The 18,541-nt window shown below is 39.4% G+C and overlaps 1 protein-coding gene across 2 annotated transcripts in view; it reads left to right on the forward strand.

The window, feature by feature from the left end:
- The window catches only part of LOC126455670 (sialin-like), a 159,432-nt gene that overhangs the window by 56,017 nt on the left and 84,874 nt on the right, over positions 1-18,541 (forward strand). For both annotated transcript variants that reach the window (XM_050091441.1, XM_050091440.1), the window contains exon 2: positions 5,197-5,438. In XM_050091441.1, coding sequence (XP_049947398.1) covers positions 5,197-5,438 — 242 coding nt within the window. The remainder of the gene's footprint in view (positions 1-5,196; positions 5,439-18,541) is intronic.

The following is an 18,541-nucleotide window of genomic DNA, read 5'->3' on the forward strand; positions in this document are numbered from 1 at the left end:
CTACCCTTCATTCAATCCCTGCGAAACCCTACATTTCAGCAGGATAATGCACGAGCTCATGTTGCAGGTCCTGTACAGGCCTTTCTTGATACAGAAAATGTTCGACTGCTCCCCTGGCCAGCACATTCTCCAGATCTCTGTCTGGTCAATGGTCGCCAAGCAACTGGCTCATCACAATACGCCAGTCACTACTCTTGATGAACTGTGGTATCGTGTTGAAGCTGCATGGGCAGCTGTGCCTTTACACGCCATGCAAGCTCTGTTTGACTCAATGCCCAGGCGTATCAAGGCCGTTATTACAGCCATAGGTGGTTGTTCTGGATACTGATTTCTCAGGATCTATGCAACCAAATTGCATCAAAATGTAATCACGTCAGTTCTAGTATAATATATTTGCCCAATGAATGCCCTTTTATCATCTGCATTTTTTCTTGGTGTAGCAATTTTAATGGCCAGTAGTGAGACATTGACACTGTCAATTGATCCTATTCTTCAAGATATTTCATAATATGTAAGAACGGGATACAGTATTTTTGAAAGCCCTACTGGGAAACTGTACATAGTATGGATCAAATTAACTGATTTATCATCATTAAAAACATATTCTAAGTGCTGAATGGTTCTGTGATGTTTTCAGACTTAGCTCTCAAGCTCACAAGCTCGCCCCTAACTCATCTTAATTGAACTAAAACTAATACACCATCTGCCAGAGTCCGATGATGAAGTTGCAGTGTATATCATGATCAAAGCCTGCCTCCCCAGTAAACTGCTGAACACTGTACTTGCATCATACATGAAACATTCTATACAACATTCAATGATCAGGGCACTGTGTATGTGGCGGTCTGTATCCTGCCTATTTGCTAGATTTTCTGTTTTTGATATAGCTGTTGTGACCTGTTTCTTCCTAAACATATGAGTCTTGAGACAAAAAGGTTTGAATTAGAGCCATTTCCACCCATAAATCAATAATTTGTATTTGTTTTGCAGTGTGCAAACGTATTTGTGAGTGAACTGTATATAATATAATTTGACACTACCAGTACACCAAGTAAATCATGTTGAATTTTGATGATTTGGGGGGGGGAGGGGGGGGGGTGAGGGCGGGGGGGTCGGGGGAAGGACAACTTCCAATATAGCAAATAATGTTCAAGGAATGGTGGGTGCAATTTTCCCACCTGATGTTTTTTTAGAAGTTTTGACTAATGCTTCACCTAGCTAAGAACCATTTTAAGGGAGAAGAAGATAATGTGTTATGTTCCGCACTAGAAAAATATAATCGAAGTTATTGGCTAGCTTTATATTAGCTGCACTTTGTGAAAGTTCCAACATCGCTTTATGTTTGAACAGGCATGGCTTGTGGTTGTCATATTTAGGAAATTGTGACATTTACTGATTGCAACTATGGTGCCAGGGCTTTCTAAAATATTTACAGATTATATCTCCTTTTCTTTTCATAATCAGCTATTAAATAATACCAAGATCTAACTCCAAGATAAATCTACTTCCTGTTTAGCTGCTGATGTCGCATTTCCCAACACTTTTGCATAAGAAACCACACAAAAAATGACATGTTCTCAAGTAAACTTTAATGTACTGTATCTCTTAAATTTCATATTTTCATAAGGCACAAGTATAACTATGAAAAACACCACATAGAACATCCTACCTTCATAAACGCATAGATCAACAAGGTGGCTGCACAATTTGCTTCTATCAACCATTACATAATAGGGCCTGAGATGGCACAAAACCATCACTATTTCATCATGCAAAATGATAAGTGCTGCAGATTATACCTCATATTCTAGTAGGAACTGGGTATAGAATTATTTTACCACTTTATCAAATGAATAGTCACTGAATGTAGTTATTCCATCAGTTTTAAACACTGCAAAGCACTTTTCTGTTGAAAGATACGAAATGTTGACATCACCACACTTAGATATTGTTGAGAATATTGTAACTGAATGTTACTATTAATTCAACTCAAATATCCACAGCAGCAGGGAAGGTGTTTACTGACATTGGTCAATAAACTGGGTGGCCGCTTGATGCTTGAACTATCAACTGATACATTTATTTGACAGGGTGGCACTACAAGAGATACGTGACAACAAAATAAGGAATAATCAATAACATTCATTTAGCGTGTGTTACAAAAGGTACTTAAATTTGGTGTGGTTTGACGTGTGGCACTTCCATGTCATTTACCTAATGCAATGAAGCTTAAATAACTTTGCAGTCTCTTGGCAGTCTATGATATTGTTGCTACAACTAAAAGTAATATAGTGGACACTCTTGTATAGTACTAGTTCTTCATAAACAGTAATTGCAAAGTCAGAATGTTGTATTCAGAGCTGGCTGCACTCTCTGAACTGAACTGTCTGGCTGGCAGATCAAAACTGTGTGAATTTCTGCAGTATGTCCTGTCTCGAGCCTGTCAGTGGAAGGATTTCCATCTCTGCCTGTACAAGGTGGAAGTAAAGTAGTGCATGGCAGACAGCAATCTCATTGGCAGCTGGCAACACTATCGTGAAGAAGTACACTGCATAGATGGAGATATTGTGGAAGCAGAGCAGTCAGAGTTTATGAGCACAGTCTGGAGGCCTCTGCTTGGTACTGAGAGACTCCAGGCAAGTGGTCGTGCCTGTGTGGTGGTGGTCTCTCATAGCATCTGCTGTGTAACTTGAAGCCTGGTACACAACATACACTATGTAAACATCTTTTTTAAGTTTGACTTCTTTAAGAAACAGTTCATATGTTATTACTTTTTTCCACTGTCCCAGTTTAGTTGAGTGTAAACAGTATATTTCATCACTTCTGCCCACACTTCAAATGGCATCCTTTGTATGCAGAGAAGTCCTGACAAACTAAAAAAAAGCACTTGTTTCCCATTTCAATGAAGTGATTTTCTCTTGGGCTATATGGAACTATTTTATGGTGCAAGATGCCATACTGGAAACTCAAACTGATGTGTCGACAGAAGTGCCGACACAGTGTTATTTTGAGGGGGCCAATAGGCACGCTATCTAACGCAGACAGGCGTGAATTCTGGAACAGGATAAGTAGTGAATTCTCATAAGAAAAGTATGCAGCTCCTCAAATACTTATCTTTTATTCTTTGATGAATACAGTGTTCTTCTTGAGACATTTATACTATAACTCTCAAAGTAGGTAAGGCTAATGGCGCCTTGCTAGGTCGTAGCCATGGACTTAGCAGAAGGCTATTCTAACTGTCTCTCGGCAAATGAGAGGAAGGCTTTGTCCGTATGGTCGCTAGCAATGTCGTCCGTACAACTGGGGCGAGTGCTCTATCGTATCTCGAGACCTGCCTTGTGGTGGCGCTAGGTCTGCGATCACACAGTGGCGACACGCGGGTCCGACATGTACTAAATGGACCGCGGCCGATTTAAGCTACCACCTAGCAAGTGTGGTGTCTGGCGGTGACACCACACAAACTATCAACCTCTTGATTAATTTGTGACACATTCTACATCTTAGCGACACACTCGTAATGTGGATCCATCGAATGCAAAATGAACAACTTAAAAAACAAAATTGCTACTCTAATTGCTTATCAATCATTGAATCTACATCCTGCATGCATGTAACACAGCCTCTTAAAAAAAACTTCTCAAACACTAAGCTGCATTGCATTTGCACTTAATGAAATGCTTTGTTCTCCATAACTGTATTGTCTTTAAACATCAACAGGAACATCACTTCCCCCATAAATCTGTGTGTACAAGCACATCAACTGATTGTAATTTTGTGTGACTGGGTGGAATTATTTGGTAGCACTGGATATATGGAAATGTCGTAAGGCTGGGGCCTCCTGTCAGGTAGACCGTCCGCCTAGTGCAAGTCTTTTGAGTTGATGCAACTTCAGCGACTTGCATGTTGATGGGGATAAGATGATGATGATAATTACAACACAACACCCAGTCCCTGAGCGGACAAAATGTCCGACCCTGCAGGGTATCGAACCCGGGCTCCTTGGCATGACAGTCCATTGCGCTGACCACTCAGCTATCGGGGCAGACTGGTAGCACTGGATGAAAATGGTAGTATGTGCACTTTACCAATAATACAGTCTTTACACAGAAAGATGTGATCTTTGAAATACATCTTGGCATTTGGAAACTACTTTAATTTCTTTGGTATTCTGGTGTAAGTACCCTTATTTCACGTGAAACAAGGAGAGATTCAAAAGCATCAGTGTTTCAGCAGCACTTATTATTTGAGATAATATTAAATTTCGAGTCTGATATGTGTCTCTCTCTCCTTATACTCTTTAAAAATGTACATATCTTATTATCAGACAGATGTTTCATACCTTTATGAAGGGCTGCACCAAAGGGGATCAGGTTATATGCTACCTCTGGCACATATAAAACCTTGTTAATGTGTTTCTCCTTCCACTACTTTTCAGTGTAATTCTAAATACTAGTGTCTCCAAATTCAACAGCAGTAATACACATCCTATCACCAGTATCAACAGATCAGGTCTCTGGAAATTCTTCATACAATAGTGAACCATGAACACGGACTGGCTTTTCATATCAATATATATTTACATAGATAATTGTCAAAAGAAAACAATCATTTATATGCTATATGAACAGAAGCTACTTACATATTGTGTTACTAACACGAATTTTAATTCTTAAATCTAAATAATAAAATGATTTGTAGCAAGAGTGATTAATAAGAATTGATTTTAATTTACATTTGGTAACAGTAATGGATACCTGGTGGAACAATTCATAAAATAAGGGAAAGGCAACCACTTCCCTATAGCAGATCGATGCTTGGAGCACAGTAACATGCAAACGAAAGCAGCATTTACTGTGTGTGTGTGTGTGTGTGTGTGTGTGTGTGTGTGTGTGTGTGTGTGTGTGTGTAAGTTACATGTATTTGTTTATGATTACATAATTAATTTTGCAACATAAAAAATCTTTATGGAAGACAGACAGAGCATGAATAAACAACATTTTCTCAGAAAAGTGCATCAATGCTCTGTTGTACGGAAGCTTCTGAAAGAAATTGAAAATAATACATAAAGTGAAAAATGTACAGGATTATAAATTGCTTTGTTTGTTTAGTAATGTAAGAATGTTGTCCATTGTTTGTGGATTCTCAATAAACAGGTATGTCATGCAACACAGGCTGATATTGAATTAATTTTTTCAGGATGCAGTATCAATGCCAGGACAGTTCTTTGGTATTTGATATTTATTGGTACAGCAGTTAATTACATGATCCGCACCAACATCAACATTGCTATAGTAGACATGGTAATCAGGCGGCCATCAAATCCTCTGAGTAATGCTACTAATATTGTCAGTGAATGTTTCAACCATGATGACATATCTGGTTCAGAATCTGCATCAAACAGCAGCAGCTCTTCACCAAACAAAATTGATGATGGACATGTGAGTACACCACTCATATTTCATATTCTATTTACATCAAATGCTACTAGCTCTACAGGAAAAACACAGACTGAGTCACTTAAGTTATTTGTCTGAAGGCTCTTCTGATGGGCTGATGATATCGTTATTCAGTATTAAATATCCCATGGGAAACAAGTCAGCATTGTTGCCTGATGGTGCAGGGTGATTAGCTTTATTTCAAGAGACCACATAAGATGCAGTGATATGGAACATGATTACCACTGTTTTTTAGTAAAAACTGCAAAGTTAGGATGAAAAGAAGCAGTGATGGTGCGATGTGAACTGTAAATGTGATATCCTGTCGAAAAGCATCCACAACTGTACATTTATTTGCATTTTCCCATTTGTTTGGCTTCATGTCACATTAACTAGTAAGCAAGTGCTCAGTAAATAATGTGCCACTTGTAACAACAGCATTACTGATTGATTATTTTGATATCAAATTTGTTGTGATAAGCTGTGCTGTAGTAATTGATTGTGTGTCGCACAATGAGAATTTTTTGCTATTCCTTTCTACGAAGATTGATTAATTATGTCTTTAATTAGCTGCGAGCTATTTGAAATGAGTAGCTACAGAGTATCTAAATTGTAACTCTTGACAAATGGATCTGTTTTCGGACTGTGGTTTTACTGGCTGTTAGCTTCCAGCAGTAGTGTGTGTGTGTTTCACTACTATGAGGTATGTGAGAAAAGTAAAGAGACAGATTTTTTATGTATCAAATGTTTTACTTTTTTCAAACAATAATATTGTCCCCTTCAAAGTAGTTCCCTTTGGCATCTATATGCTGGTGGAGCAATTTTTCCCATTGTTGGTAACAGCACTGAAAGGCTTCAGCTGGGAGGTCCTTTAACCTGTTGATCACATTCTATTGAATATTCTCCGGATTCCTAAAATGATGTCCTTTTGTCCCATTTCTCAATTTTGGGAAATGAAAATAGTCACAAGGATTCAGTGAGGTGAATAGGGGGACTGTGGAACAAAGGGAATGCCTTTTGGGGGCAAAAATACTGTGATGGAAGAGGCTAGCTGAAGTGGGGCATTGTCGTGATACAGCATCCACTTGAAAGTTTCTTTGGGTTTTCTGCCAGATCCCAAAATCAACTTTATTAAAATTTCAGTGATCCAACTGTTCACCATCTTCAGGAAAATGTTGCTGCTGCTGAGACCTGCTGAAAACAGATACCAAGGCTGCAGATCGTCATCCTATATAATCCTCCATACCATACACAGTGCATGCACCACTCATTACAGTTACTGACCTCCAAGACTGAGCAGGTGGCGCCACCCATAGTGGAACACTGGCAGCAATGGCATATCACACTCAAGGACTGTTTTCAAACACAGAGGCTGGATCCACCAAAAAACATTCTGTTTTGATGTGAGCTAGTACAGAGGTCCACATTCTGCTAAGAAAAAAGCCATTATCTGTATTACTCAAGTTGTCTGACAATCTAATTTCAATTGCCTCTTTATAAACACTGTTCCAAAAACTGGAACTGTCCAACAACCTAGAAGTGTAGGAAACTATCACTGTTTTGTCAAATTTTGTTCTGCTGTAACCAGTTTTTATGGCTGTTGTAGCCTCATATGATGATGATGTTTCATGCACCAGTCCTGAACAGTGTGAACTGAATGACCGATGTAGCCTGCCCACATTGACATAAAATTTTATATATGCCAGGCTTCCTAACCCCAAATCATCTTTCACAGAGCAAAGTAGTGTCCTAATCTTGAAAGGTGGATGGAACACACTCTAAATGTTAAAACTCCTTAAATTCTTCCAGTCTCAAACAATATGTCCCCGGAATAAGGAATAAAGGCCACAGATCTGTGGTCCTCATAGTGCACCACCAAGGATGGTCCAAAGTCCTCAGTATGTATAATCTGGCCTCGTGGACGTGATGCTCTCAATATGTTTTCTTCAGCTATCTTCATTCCAGCATTAAATTTACCATGGAGATTGAAGGTGATGGGATGCTTCCATTTTTGGACATCATGGCTAACAAAAAACATAATGGTACTTTTGGACACAGGGTTTATCGAAAGCAGACACACATCAAACAGTATCTGCATGCCATCCAACATACCAATGCAATGTCATCTTTAGGACTCTGGTACACAGAGCATATGCCATTTGTGATGCAGACAGTTTCACCCAAGAACTTGCACATTTGATGGCTGTTTTTGAGAAAAATGGATACTCCGAGAAGCAGATTTGTCAGGCTACAGAGTTTGGACCATCCCCAGAGGTGCACGAAGAGGAGCACAGATTCCTTATGCTATGGTCATATCGTTTAAGACTGGAAAAAGTTTAAGAAGTTTTAAAATTAAGATTATGTTCCATCCACCTTTCAAGATTAGGGCACTACTTGGCTCTGTGAAAGATGACCTGGGTCTGAAAAAGCCTGACATATATAAAATTTTGTGTCAAGGTAGGAAGGCTTACATCAACCATCCATTTTCACAGTTAAGGAAAGGTGAATGGAACATTCCCATTATACAAGGCTACAACAACTGGAAAAATCAGTTGTAGCACAGATTGCTTAAATGAGGGACACGGGATGACATTTGACAAGACTATGATAGTTTCCCATACTTCCAGTTTTTGGGGCAGTGTTTATAAAGAGGCAACTGAAATTAGGTTGGTAGACAACTTGACAAGGTATGGCTTTCCTCTTAGCAGGTCATGGAACTCTGAACTAGCCTGCATCAAAACAGAAACTTCTTCAGTGTGGTCAGCCCGAGAGTTTGGAAATAGTCTTTGAGTGCAATATATAATTGCCACTTGTGTTCTACTAAGGGCAGCACCACCTGTCCAGTCTTGGAGGGCAGCAATTGTAATGAGTGGTGCATGCACCGTATACAGTGCGGGCACTGTGTACGGTGCAGAGGCCTATATAGGATGACACTCTGCAGCCTTTGTATCAGTTTTCAGTGGACTCAGCAGCAGCAGCAGCAGCAGCAACAGCATTCTTATGGATGTGGCGAACAGCTGGATAGCCAAAATATTGAATCAAGTTGATTGTAGGATACAGTAGCAAACCTGAAGAAACTTCAAGACTTGTTATGCCAGGAAAGTCTATGAAGTGACATAAAGTACATCGATGGGGAGAAAATGGTGAAACTTGTACAGAAGTTGGATAAGCTTTGGAGAAAGAAAGGAAAGCTGTTCAATATACTTACTGTATTACTGATATGCCATGACAAAGTTATTATTCATAACTTTGCTTGATTTGTTCTGTTTATTAATAGTTAGAAGGCTAATAGGATTAGAACATTCCAGTCAAGAACTGATAAGAGAATGGATTCATTTTATCCATAGACCACTGGATATTGTTTCCAAAGATATATTTTTACTTATATTTGGAATTGTCATTGCAGCTTTCAAGAAATGTGTGGGAGTGGATACATTGTTCCACTTGGTCACTATTGGATTGGGCACATAGGAATGCCATTACCAGTCGGTCCTCCAAATTTGAATGGCTTCTTTTTCATACTACAGCATCAGAAGGGGATAAACGTCAACTCCGTATGGTTAATCTTGCTAACAAGGTATTGGATGGGCCCACAGTGGTGGTGTTGGAGAAATGTTGGCAGACAAATTGATTAATAAAAACAATGGCTTTCCTCTTAGCAGGAAGTGGGACTCTGTACTACCCTGTATCAAAACAGAATGTTTTTCGGTGCAACCAGCCCAGTGTTTGAAAATAGTCCTTGAGTGCAATATACCATGGCCACTGGTGTTCTACTAAGGGCAGCGCCACCTGCCCAGTCTTGAAGGGCAGTAGCTGTGATGAGCAGCATGTGCGCTGTGTACAGTAGGGAGGCCTATATAGGATGATGATCTGCAGCCTGGTATCAGTTTTCAGTGGGACTCTGCAGCAACAGCATTCTCCTGAAGATGGCAAACAGTTGGATCACTGAAATATTGAATTAAGTTGATTATTGGACCTGGCAGCCAAACCGAAGAGACTTTCAAGATTTATGCCAGGAAATCCTATGAAGTCACAGCATCCCACTTATTTGCAATGTCCAGCCTCATTTGATTCACCCTTTTTCCAAGCCTTTCAAGGACATCTTTGTAAAACATTTGATTGACAGTTTGATCTGGAGGAACAATCTCACAAAAGCATGCACATGTTCGACATTTTTGTCAGTTTTAAAATTGAAGACTCCTTGAGTGAGTTTCATCTTAGACGTGTTCTTGGCCTTCCAAAAATGGTTTGTGAAAATGACAAAATTGTGCTCTTGATAAGGAATGTTCCCCATAGGTGTACTTCAACTTTTCAAAGTTCAAGCTCTTGTATTACCCAAGTTTAACAGAAAACTTGATGGCATAACATTCCTCTAAATTCCACTGTTACATTTTTGTAGCACACATCAAAAACGCAACTTCACTGATAGGGGTCTCAAAAATCACACATTGGCTATAGAGAGCTGAAACTTGGACTGAGCATCTGGAAGAAAGAAAAACACTGGTCTACACAGGCAGAACAACACAGCATTGTCACATCACTCACCGTATTGGCAGTCTCATTACTTTTGTCCCACAACTCGTAATTATACTTGATGTTATTATTTGAGTGAACATGTGAACATGTTCTTCAATTATTATTCATGTAGAGCTTCCTCATTATGCTATATATTATACTGCAGCATCTATTTATTTGTTTATTTGAGGTCACATATACCTGTACTGATTAGAAGGGATTTAACTCCAAAGTTGTACTTACTGATGCAGTGAAGCAGGATAATAGTTCCAGCAGGAATACAATGAGTGAAGGCTGAAGGATACACTATCTGATCAAAAGCATCTGGGCTGTCCTGCGTAATGTGGAACTGACCACTAGATTTCATAAGAGGCAGAGTTGCCAGTATAAAAGCAGGTTTTGCCAGTAGAGAAGCAGTAACAACAGAATGGACCAGTCAGCAGAACTCAGTGATTTCTAACATGAAGTATCCATTGGATACCAACTGAGTAATTAGTCTGTAAGGGACATTTCAACCTTTCTGCAGCTTCCCAAGTTCACTGATGGTGATTCAGTGCCAGTGAAGTGGAAATGCACAGTAACAATCACAGCTGAAATGAAACCAGACTGTCCTTATGGGCTGACAGACAGGGATGGTTGTAAATTATTGCATGAAATCAGAAGAAGGAATTATTCACGAATTCAGAAGGGCTCCCATCTGTCCAGCTGGTATAATGACCATGTGTTAGGAGTTAAAAAGAATGGGGTACAATGGTTGAGCAATTCCTCATAAGTCCTGACACATTTATATTCAGTGCAAAACGACACTTGAGGTGGTGTAAAGAGTAGCTCCACTGGATAGTGGATACTGGAGTGATGAATCATGCTATAACTTGCGGCAGCCCAATGGAAGGGTTTGGGTTTGGCGAATACCTGGAGAATGTTACCTGCCATCATGTGTAGGGTCAACAGTGAAATAAAAAGGAGGTAGCGTTATGGTGTGCGGGTGCTTTTCATAATTAGGGTGAGGTCCCATTATTGCACTTATGAAAACACTAAATGTGGAAGGCTATTCTGTGTACAGTAAAGGAACAACTCAGAGACTATGATTGTTTGTATGAGTATGGCGATGCAGCCTTCAAAGCAGGATTTGTGAGGCAATGTTTTGTGGACAATAACTGGCTTGCCCAGAGTCCCAACCTGAACCCAATGTAACACCTCTGGGTGACTTAAATGCAGACTTAACTTCCGACACCAGTATCCAATTGACAAAATTGTGCTCTTGATAAGGAATGTTCCCCATAGGTCTACTTCAACTTTTCAAAGTTCAAGCTCTTGTATTACCCTGGTTTTGGGTCTTGAGGTAGAACAGGTGGCAGTTCCTCTGCAGACATTCAGACACTTCACTGAAATCGGAGTTCAAGCAATCATAAAAGTGAAGGGTAGGCATACATACCCTATTTTAATGTCTACTGATAAATATCCAAGTGCTTTCAATCAGGTAGAGTATTATCAGCTTAACAAATGTATGGTCATGATTTTCTTAGTCTCCGTCAAATATGTTAGTTAACTGAAAATAATTTCCCTCTCTTGTCAGATCACTATTTTCATTAGATGACACACTCACTAAGGATTGTAAAATTAGGATGCATTTAATGTCTTGACCAATTATATTCCATATTGTTGAAACTGATTTGACCTAAGTGCTGCCTTACAGCTTCAGTTTCATTTATTATTTCTAGCTCTTCTTTAAATAGTTTCACCTTGTAGTGTGTTTTCTTTTTATTCCTAGCTTTTACCGGTTTGTCTGTTTAAGTCATCTTAATAAAAAGAGTATAGTTATCTTTAAAATTTTCAGGAGAGAATACTTTGATCTGTTTGGTTTACATGTAATTGTATTTACTGTGCATACCATTAAATCCTTCCATATCCATGTCATTCTTCCTCTAAAATTTTTGAACTCTCATTTTTATTCGTTTCAGCAAATACTGAATATAGCTTACAGTATGTAAATGAGCTTTCAAAAACTTATGTATTTGTTACTGTTCCTCTCCATCTGTATGCTACTTCTGTTTAAAATCACCAACCATGATATGTCTAATTTTCTGCTTGCTTCCTCCAGGAATCTGTCTTGATATTAATCATTTTCATTGTATATGATCATTTTTGTCTTTTTTTCTTACATGAAAATGACTGATTAGTTGTGTAGAAGTCTTATTTTCTTTCCTTCTGAGGCTCCATATTATTTTACATATAGTGGTATTTAGATCTATATGATTTTTTAGTTCTCTGTGGTCAAAATTTCTCTAGATCTTATCAGAAAATATATTATTTAAGTTTGAAAAAAAACAAACGGCATTTTTATTCTACTAATTAAATTAAACACAAATTAGTAGAATAAAAAAGCAGTTTATTTGTTTTTCAGTCTCAGATATGAAAGTGTTCTACCAGGAAGTGATGGATAGATCCATCAATGTATAGTAAATATTTCCTCTGAAAGAGATCTATGGTCCATCACCTTCAGGCTGCTACTGTATGGCATAGCAGTGCCAGACAATCTGGCAAGTCGCATGGGACACCTCAGGTGTCGCTTGTTTTGCCCAAGGGCTCTGCTTCCGAAGCACCTCCTAGTGCACATGACCATGTGGATCTGCCCTCACAGCAGTTGAGTGGCAGGAGGTAACACATTCACATCACTCGAGATGGAGGTTCAATGTGGAGACTGGTCACCTGGCCTCATCCATTCAACTTTTTAGTTTTAGTGGACTGGTCGTTGCTCCTTCAGCAGGGTCTGAGCAGGCACTGAGGGGGGGGGGGGGGAGGTTTACTAGTTATCAGGAGCTCCAGCATTAGGCTTGCTTGGAGCCCCTTAGGCAGGTAGCATTCAGAGCTAGAAAGGAAGTCAACGTGCACTTGGTATGTCTGCCAGGGGGGCCTCATCTGAGATGTGGAGTCGGTCTTGCCTGTGGATATCGAGCATGCAGGATGCAGTCATCTGCACAAGCAGAGCTCGCAATTTGCAGTGTTGTTCCGAGAGTTGATCCGGGTCCTTTGGTTTAGAGTTGAGTGGAGTGTCTCAACCAAAGGCTTCATCAACTCTGTGATGGTCTTGGCTGCAGATTTCTAGACCTGCATTATTGTGTGGGGATTTGTAGGACTTACTTTGATAGGTCAGGAGTCCACTATACAAAAGTAGCAGCTACTAAGGCAGCAGAGTACTTGTGGAGTGCACATGAGGGTTTTTTAGGCTAGACAGTAGTTTGATGTGCTCTGATGAACAGTTGCCAGTCAATACACAGCAAGTGAAGTCAGATGACATTCCATTCAGAATAAAGACACTTTGACTGTCAAAATTTTAACAGTAAACTGTCAGGAAAGTTTTCACACTCACATTATTCTTGGGACCAAGGTCCGGGTGAAACCTGAAGTGGAAAGCTCTGAGATATTTAGCAAGTCATGGAATGTATACCAGAGATACAGATTACAGACCATTGGAGGGGCAGTGTTCATTGCAGTTGACAAAAATATAGTCTCTTTTGAGGTTGAAGTTGAGTGTGACAGTGATATTATCTGGTCATGTGTAATAGGTGCAAGTTAAACCAAGTTAATTGTCAGAGTTTCTTACCAGCGACCCGACTACACTGTGACAGTTCTAGAGTCATTCAAAGAAAGTCTATGGTCAGCAGCACATAAATACTCAGATCATGCAATACTAGCTGAAGGCGACTTTAACTATTGAATATAGACTGGGATGTGTATGGATTCATTGCAGAGGTTACGGAAAGACAGTCATGCAAAATACTTTTAACACATTTTTGGAAAACTGTCTAACGAGCATGTGAGAACCGTTATTTACATCTACATCTGCACTCTGTAAGCCACCCTGCATTGTATTTTGGAGGATACTTCACATGCCAAGGTCAATTCCCTCTTTTCCTGTTCCAGTTGTGAATGATTTGCAGGAAAAAGATTGTTGGTAGGCCTTCATGTGACCCCAAATCTCTCAAATTTTAGCTTCATGCTCTTTTAGCAAGATACATGTCTGAGTACAAGCAATATATTAGTTGACTCTTCTAGGAACATAAAATTTGGAAACTTTAACACTGAACCACACCATGATGCAGAACTCCTCTCTTGCAGTGTCTGACACTGTATTTGACTGAGAATCTCTGTGATGCTTCTACACTTTCTAAATGAACCTGTAATGAAATTCACTGCTCTTCTTTGGCTTTTCTCTGTTTCATCTATCAGTTATGTTTGTTATGGATTGTAGACTGCTGAGCAATATATCGATATTGGTTGAATGAGCATTTTGCAAGCTGCCTCCTTTGTGGGTTGACTACATTTTGCAAGGATTCTTCCAGTGAATCTCAGTCTGGCATCTGTCTTACCTGTGATAAGTTTCTTACCTGTGATTAGTTTTATATGGTTGTTCCTCTTTAAATCACTTCATATGCGTATGCCTAGATATTTTATGAATATCATGGTGTGAGTGATTGTTTTGCAATCATATAATCATGCAATAATAGGTCTTTCTGCCTGATGTGCACAATATGTTACATTCATTTATGCTGAGAGTCAACTGTCAATCCCTTCACTTAGCAAAGATCTTCTGCAAGTCTTCCTGCATTTTGCTACAATTTTCTAGCGTTATAACTTTTCTGCATACAACAGCATTAACTGCTAAAAGTCTCATGGGACTTGCACCTTCATTCACGATGTCATTTATGTACAGGATGAATCACCTAAAACTTGCACCACAGATGTTGTGGAAATGGAAAGTACTATTGATGTGTGGTTTTTACAGAATGGATTGGTAGTCAGGGGCTCATATTTTTAGCCAATCAATGGATTATAAGAATACTTAGAAAGTGTATTTTTGTGCAATCATACACTTTTTAAAAGAAACAATGTGTATTGACAGTAACAACTTAAAAGTAGGGAAAATCAGAAGTCAGTGGTGTTTGTTGCAGAAGTCTAGTGCAAGTTGTTTATGAGATATCATATTTTGAAAAGTTTCTGTACCAACACTTGTCTGTGCCATTCAACCTGCGTAGTGGTGGGTATGATGTTGTTATGTTTGCTGGAAATGTGCTTGTGTGTTCTTTGAGTGCATTGTGACTCGCTAGTCAGTTAGTGTGTGACAGTTCAAACACTAGGTCATGAGTGGACAATGGGATTTACCATGAGCATTAAGGATACTCCAGATGTATCATGTATCTTGTTTAGCAATGAAGCCATATTTACCAATCATTTTCAAGTAAACTACCAAAACATGTACTGTTGGTCTGTTGACAATACCCACTGGCCGTGTCAAGTGGAATGTCAGCACCTATGCAGTGTAGATCTATTGTTCAGGATAGTGAACCATCAGCTCACAGGCCCATTTTTCATAGACAGAACAGTGAACATGCACAAGCATTGTAGCCTCCTGACAGACCATATTCCATGGATGTCAGAAGAAGTTACTTTGCAGACTAGGAGGAACCTGTGGAACCAGCATGATGCCTGTACAGCACATAGTGCATAAGGTACTATGGCATGTCTTCACAGATCATTGGATTGGGTGCAGAGGATCTGTACCTTGGCCAGCCCATTCCCAGGATTTTACACCTGTAGACTTTTTTCTATGGAGAAAGCTGAAAGAACATACCAACTAAACTCAATGATGCCATTGCTGGTGGTCATTTCGAACACAAACTGTGGTGATCAGTTGTCATATTACTCTTCAGAATCCACATAGCTAGTATATGCACTTTTGTAGTCCTCTTGTGTGCTATGACAGGTATTGTACAAGCATTGGTGTGGGAACTTTACAAAATATGATATCTCACAAACGACTCGCAGTAGAAGCCTGTAACAAATGCCACTGACATTCATATTTATCCTAGTTTTAGTTTATTAATGTCAATAGGCATTGTTCCACTTAAAAAGTGTATGTTTGTAAAAAAATACTCTTTCCAAGTATTATAACAACCTATTGACTGGCGAACGAGCCCCTGACTGTCAATCCATTCTGTGAAAATTGCACTTCAATAGCACTTTCCATTTCCGCAATGTGTGTGATCCAAATTTTAGGTGATTCACTCTATCTATTGTGAATAGTAAAGGTTCATTGGGATTCATCCAAAGTTACTTTTACATCTGAAGATTTCTCTCCACTGAGAATGACGTGGTGTGTTGTGTTTGTTAGAAAATCTTCAATCCATTGACACAGCTGATCTAACATTCTATATGCTCATTCTGTTCATTAGGCAGAAGTGAGAAATTACACTAAAAAAAACCAAGAACAAAAAACTCATGTACTATGAAGATATTACCTGAATGAAATCAGTAGATGTCACATACTTGTACAGCCAGACAGATGATGGACAAATAATTATGATTTCAGAAAAACTGAATAACTTTTCATGAGAAAGAGCTTCACAAATTGAACAAGTCAGTAATGTGTTGGTCCACCTCTAGCTCTTATGCAATCAGTTATTTGGCTTGACATCGATTGATAGAGTTGTTGGCTGGTCAGCTGAGGGATATCATGCCAAAGTCTGTCCAATTTGTACATTAAATCATCAAAATTCTGACCAGGTTGGAGGGTCCTGCCCATAATTGGTGAGACCTTGCTGGCCAAAGTAGGGTTTGCCAAGCGTGAAGACAAGCAGTATAAACTCTCACCATCTATTGTCAGGCATTATCTTGCTGAAATGTAAGCTCAGCGTGGCTTGCCATGAAGGCAACAAAATTGGGTGTAGAATATCATTGGCGTACAACTGTGCTGTAAGGATGCTGTGAATGACAAGCAAATGGGTCCTGGAGTGAAAAGAAATGGCAACCCAGGCGATCACTCCTGGCTTTTGGGCTGTATGGCAGATGACAGTCATGTTGGTCACCCACCACTGTCTAGGTCATCTCCAGACACATATTTGCTGACCATCAGGGCTCAGTTCAAAGTGGGACTCATCACTGAAGACAATTCTACCCCATTCAGTGAGATAACAGGTCGAAGATGTGTCTGGAGACACCCAAAATGGTGGTGGGGTACCAACCTGACTGTTAAGTGCCCTACAGCCCAAAAACCGGGGTTGATGGTCTTGGGTACAACTTCTTTTTGTGGCAGGACCCCTTCCGTAGTCATCAGCGGCATCTTTGCAGTGCAGCAGTATGGTGTTCTACACACCATTTTGTTGCCCCTTCTGGAAAGCCATCCTGGGCTTACATTTCAGCCAGCACACTGTGAGAGTGTCCACTGTATCTATTGGTGCTTGCCAAATCCTATCTTGGCCAGCAATTTCACTGTATAGCTTACCAATTGAGAATGTTTGGAGCATTGTGGGCAGGGCCTTCCAATTATATCAGAATTCTGATGATCTGACACCCCAATTGGACAGAAATTGGCTCGGTATCCCTCAGGATGATGTCCAACAAGTCAGTCAATCAATGCTAAGCCAAATAACTGCTTGCATGAGGGCTAGAGCTGGACCAAGGTGTTATTGACTTGCTCAATTTGTGTAGATCTTTCTCTTGAATAAATTGTCCAATTTTTCTGAAATTGTAATCATTTGTTTGTGTATACATCTACATCACATGTTCTGATTTCCATCCAATTTGGATAATTCGTTTATGGTGTCTCTTTGTTTTTGTCTTACAGGTGTCAACAAACAGAGCATCAACCTGCATTGATTTTTAGAAAGCACATTTAGTATTTTGGCCTCCCCGTCATCCTACATTTCAGTGCCATTATGGCCACAGTGTGCCCGAACAGATGACTTTCATCTGTTTCTCTGATTTAAAGTAATACCAAAATTTTTCAGGATTTTCTATCAAATTGGTAGACAGAATTTTACTTTCTAATTCATTAAACAATTCACAAATGTTCTCCTTACAGTAATTTTGGTTTCATTCAGTTTTTTTTCATCTGTGAGGCTTTGTCTGTGTTTAAATTTTTCAGTGAAATTCTCTTTGCTTCCTTAGCAGTTTTATAACAGAGCTGTCAAACAATGGAGGGTCTTTCTCATCCCTCAAAACTTTGCTCGGCACATATCTTTCTAAGGCATATTGACAATACTCTTGAATTTTGTCCATTGATGCTCAATGTTGTCAGTGCTGAAGATGAAATTTTCATGTTGACCACTCAGGCAATCTCAAATCTGTTTCTTGTTACTCTTACTAAGCAGAAATATCTTCTTATCTTTCTCTCTGTTCATATTTACACTCACATTCAGTGATTCTGTAATGGCCTTATGGTTGGTGATCCCCTGTTCAATGCTAACTGAGTCTAAAAGTTTAGGTCTGTTGATAACCAGGGGATCTGATGTGTTATTTTCATCAGTTGGTTCTCTGTTTAGCTGCTGAAGGCTTTTAGAACAATTTCACATGATTCCCTGTCCCTACTACCTTTCTCAATCACTTGTGGCTGCGTGTCTATAGCCAGTAAATTGAAATCTGCCTAATACTATAACATGACCAACAAATTTTTCACAATATATCCTCCAAGTTTCTTCTTAAATGTTCCATCATTACTGATAATGCAGCAAGGGGGGGAGGGTCTGTAAAAGCATCTGATGACCACTTTTCAATGAAATGAAAGAAAAGAGACAAGAAACAAAACAAAAGGA

This window comes from Schistocerca serialis, chromosome 2, assembly GCF_023864345.2.
Source record: "Schistocerca serialis cubense isolate TAMUIC-IGC-003099 chromosome 2, iqSchSeri2.2, whole genome shotgun sequence".
In the NCBI taxonomy this organism is placed as follows: domain Eukaryota; kingdom Metazoa; phylum Arthropoda; class Insecta; order Orthoptera; family Acrididae; genus Schistocerca; species Schistocerca serialis.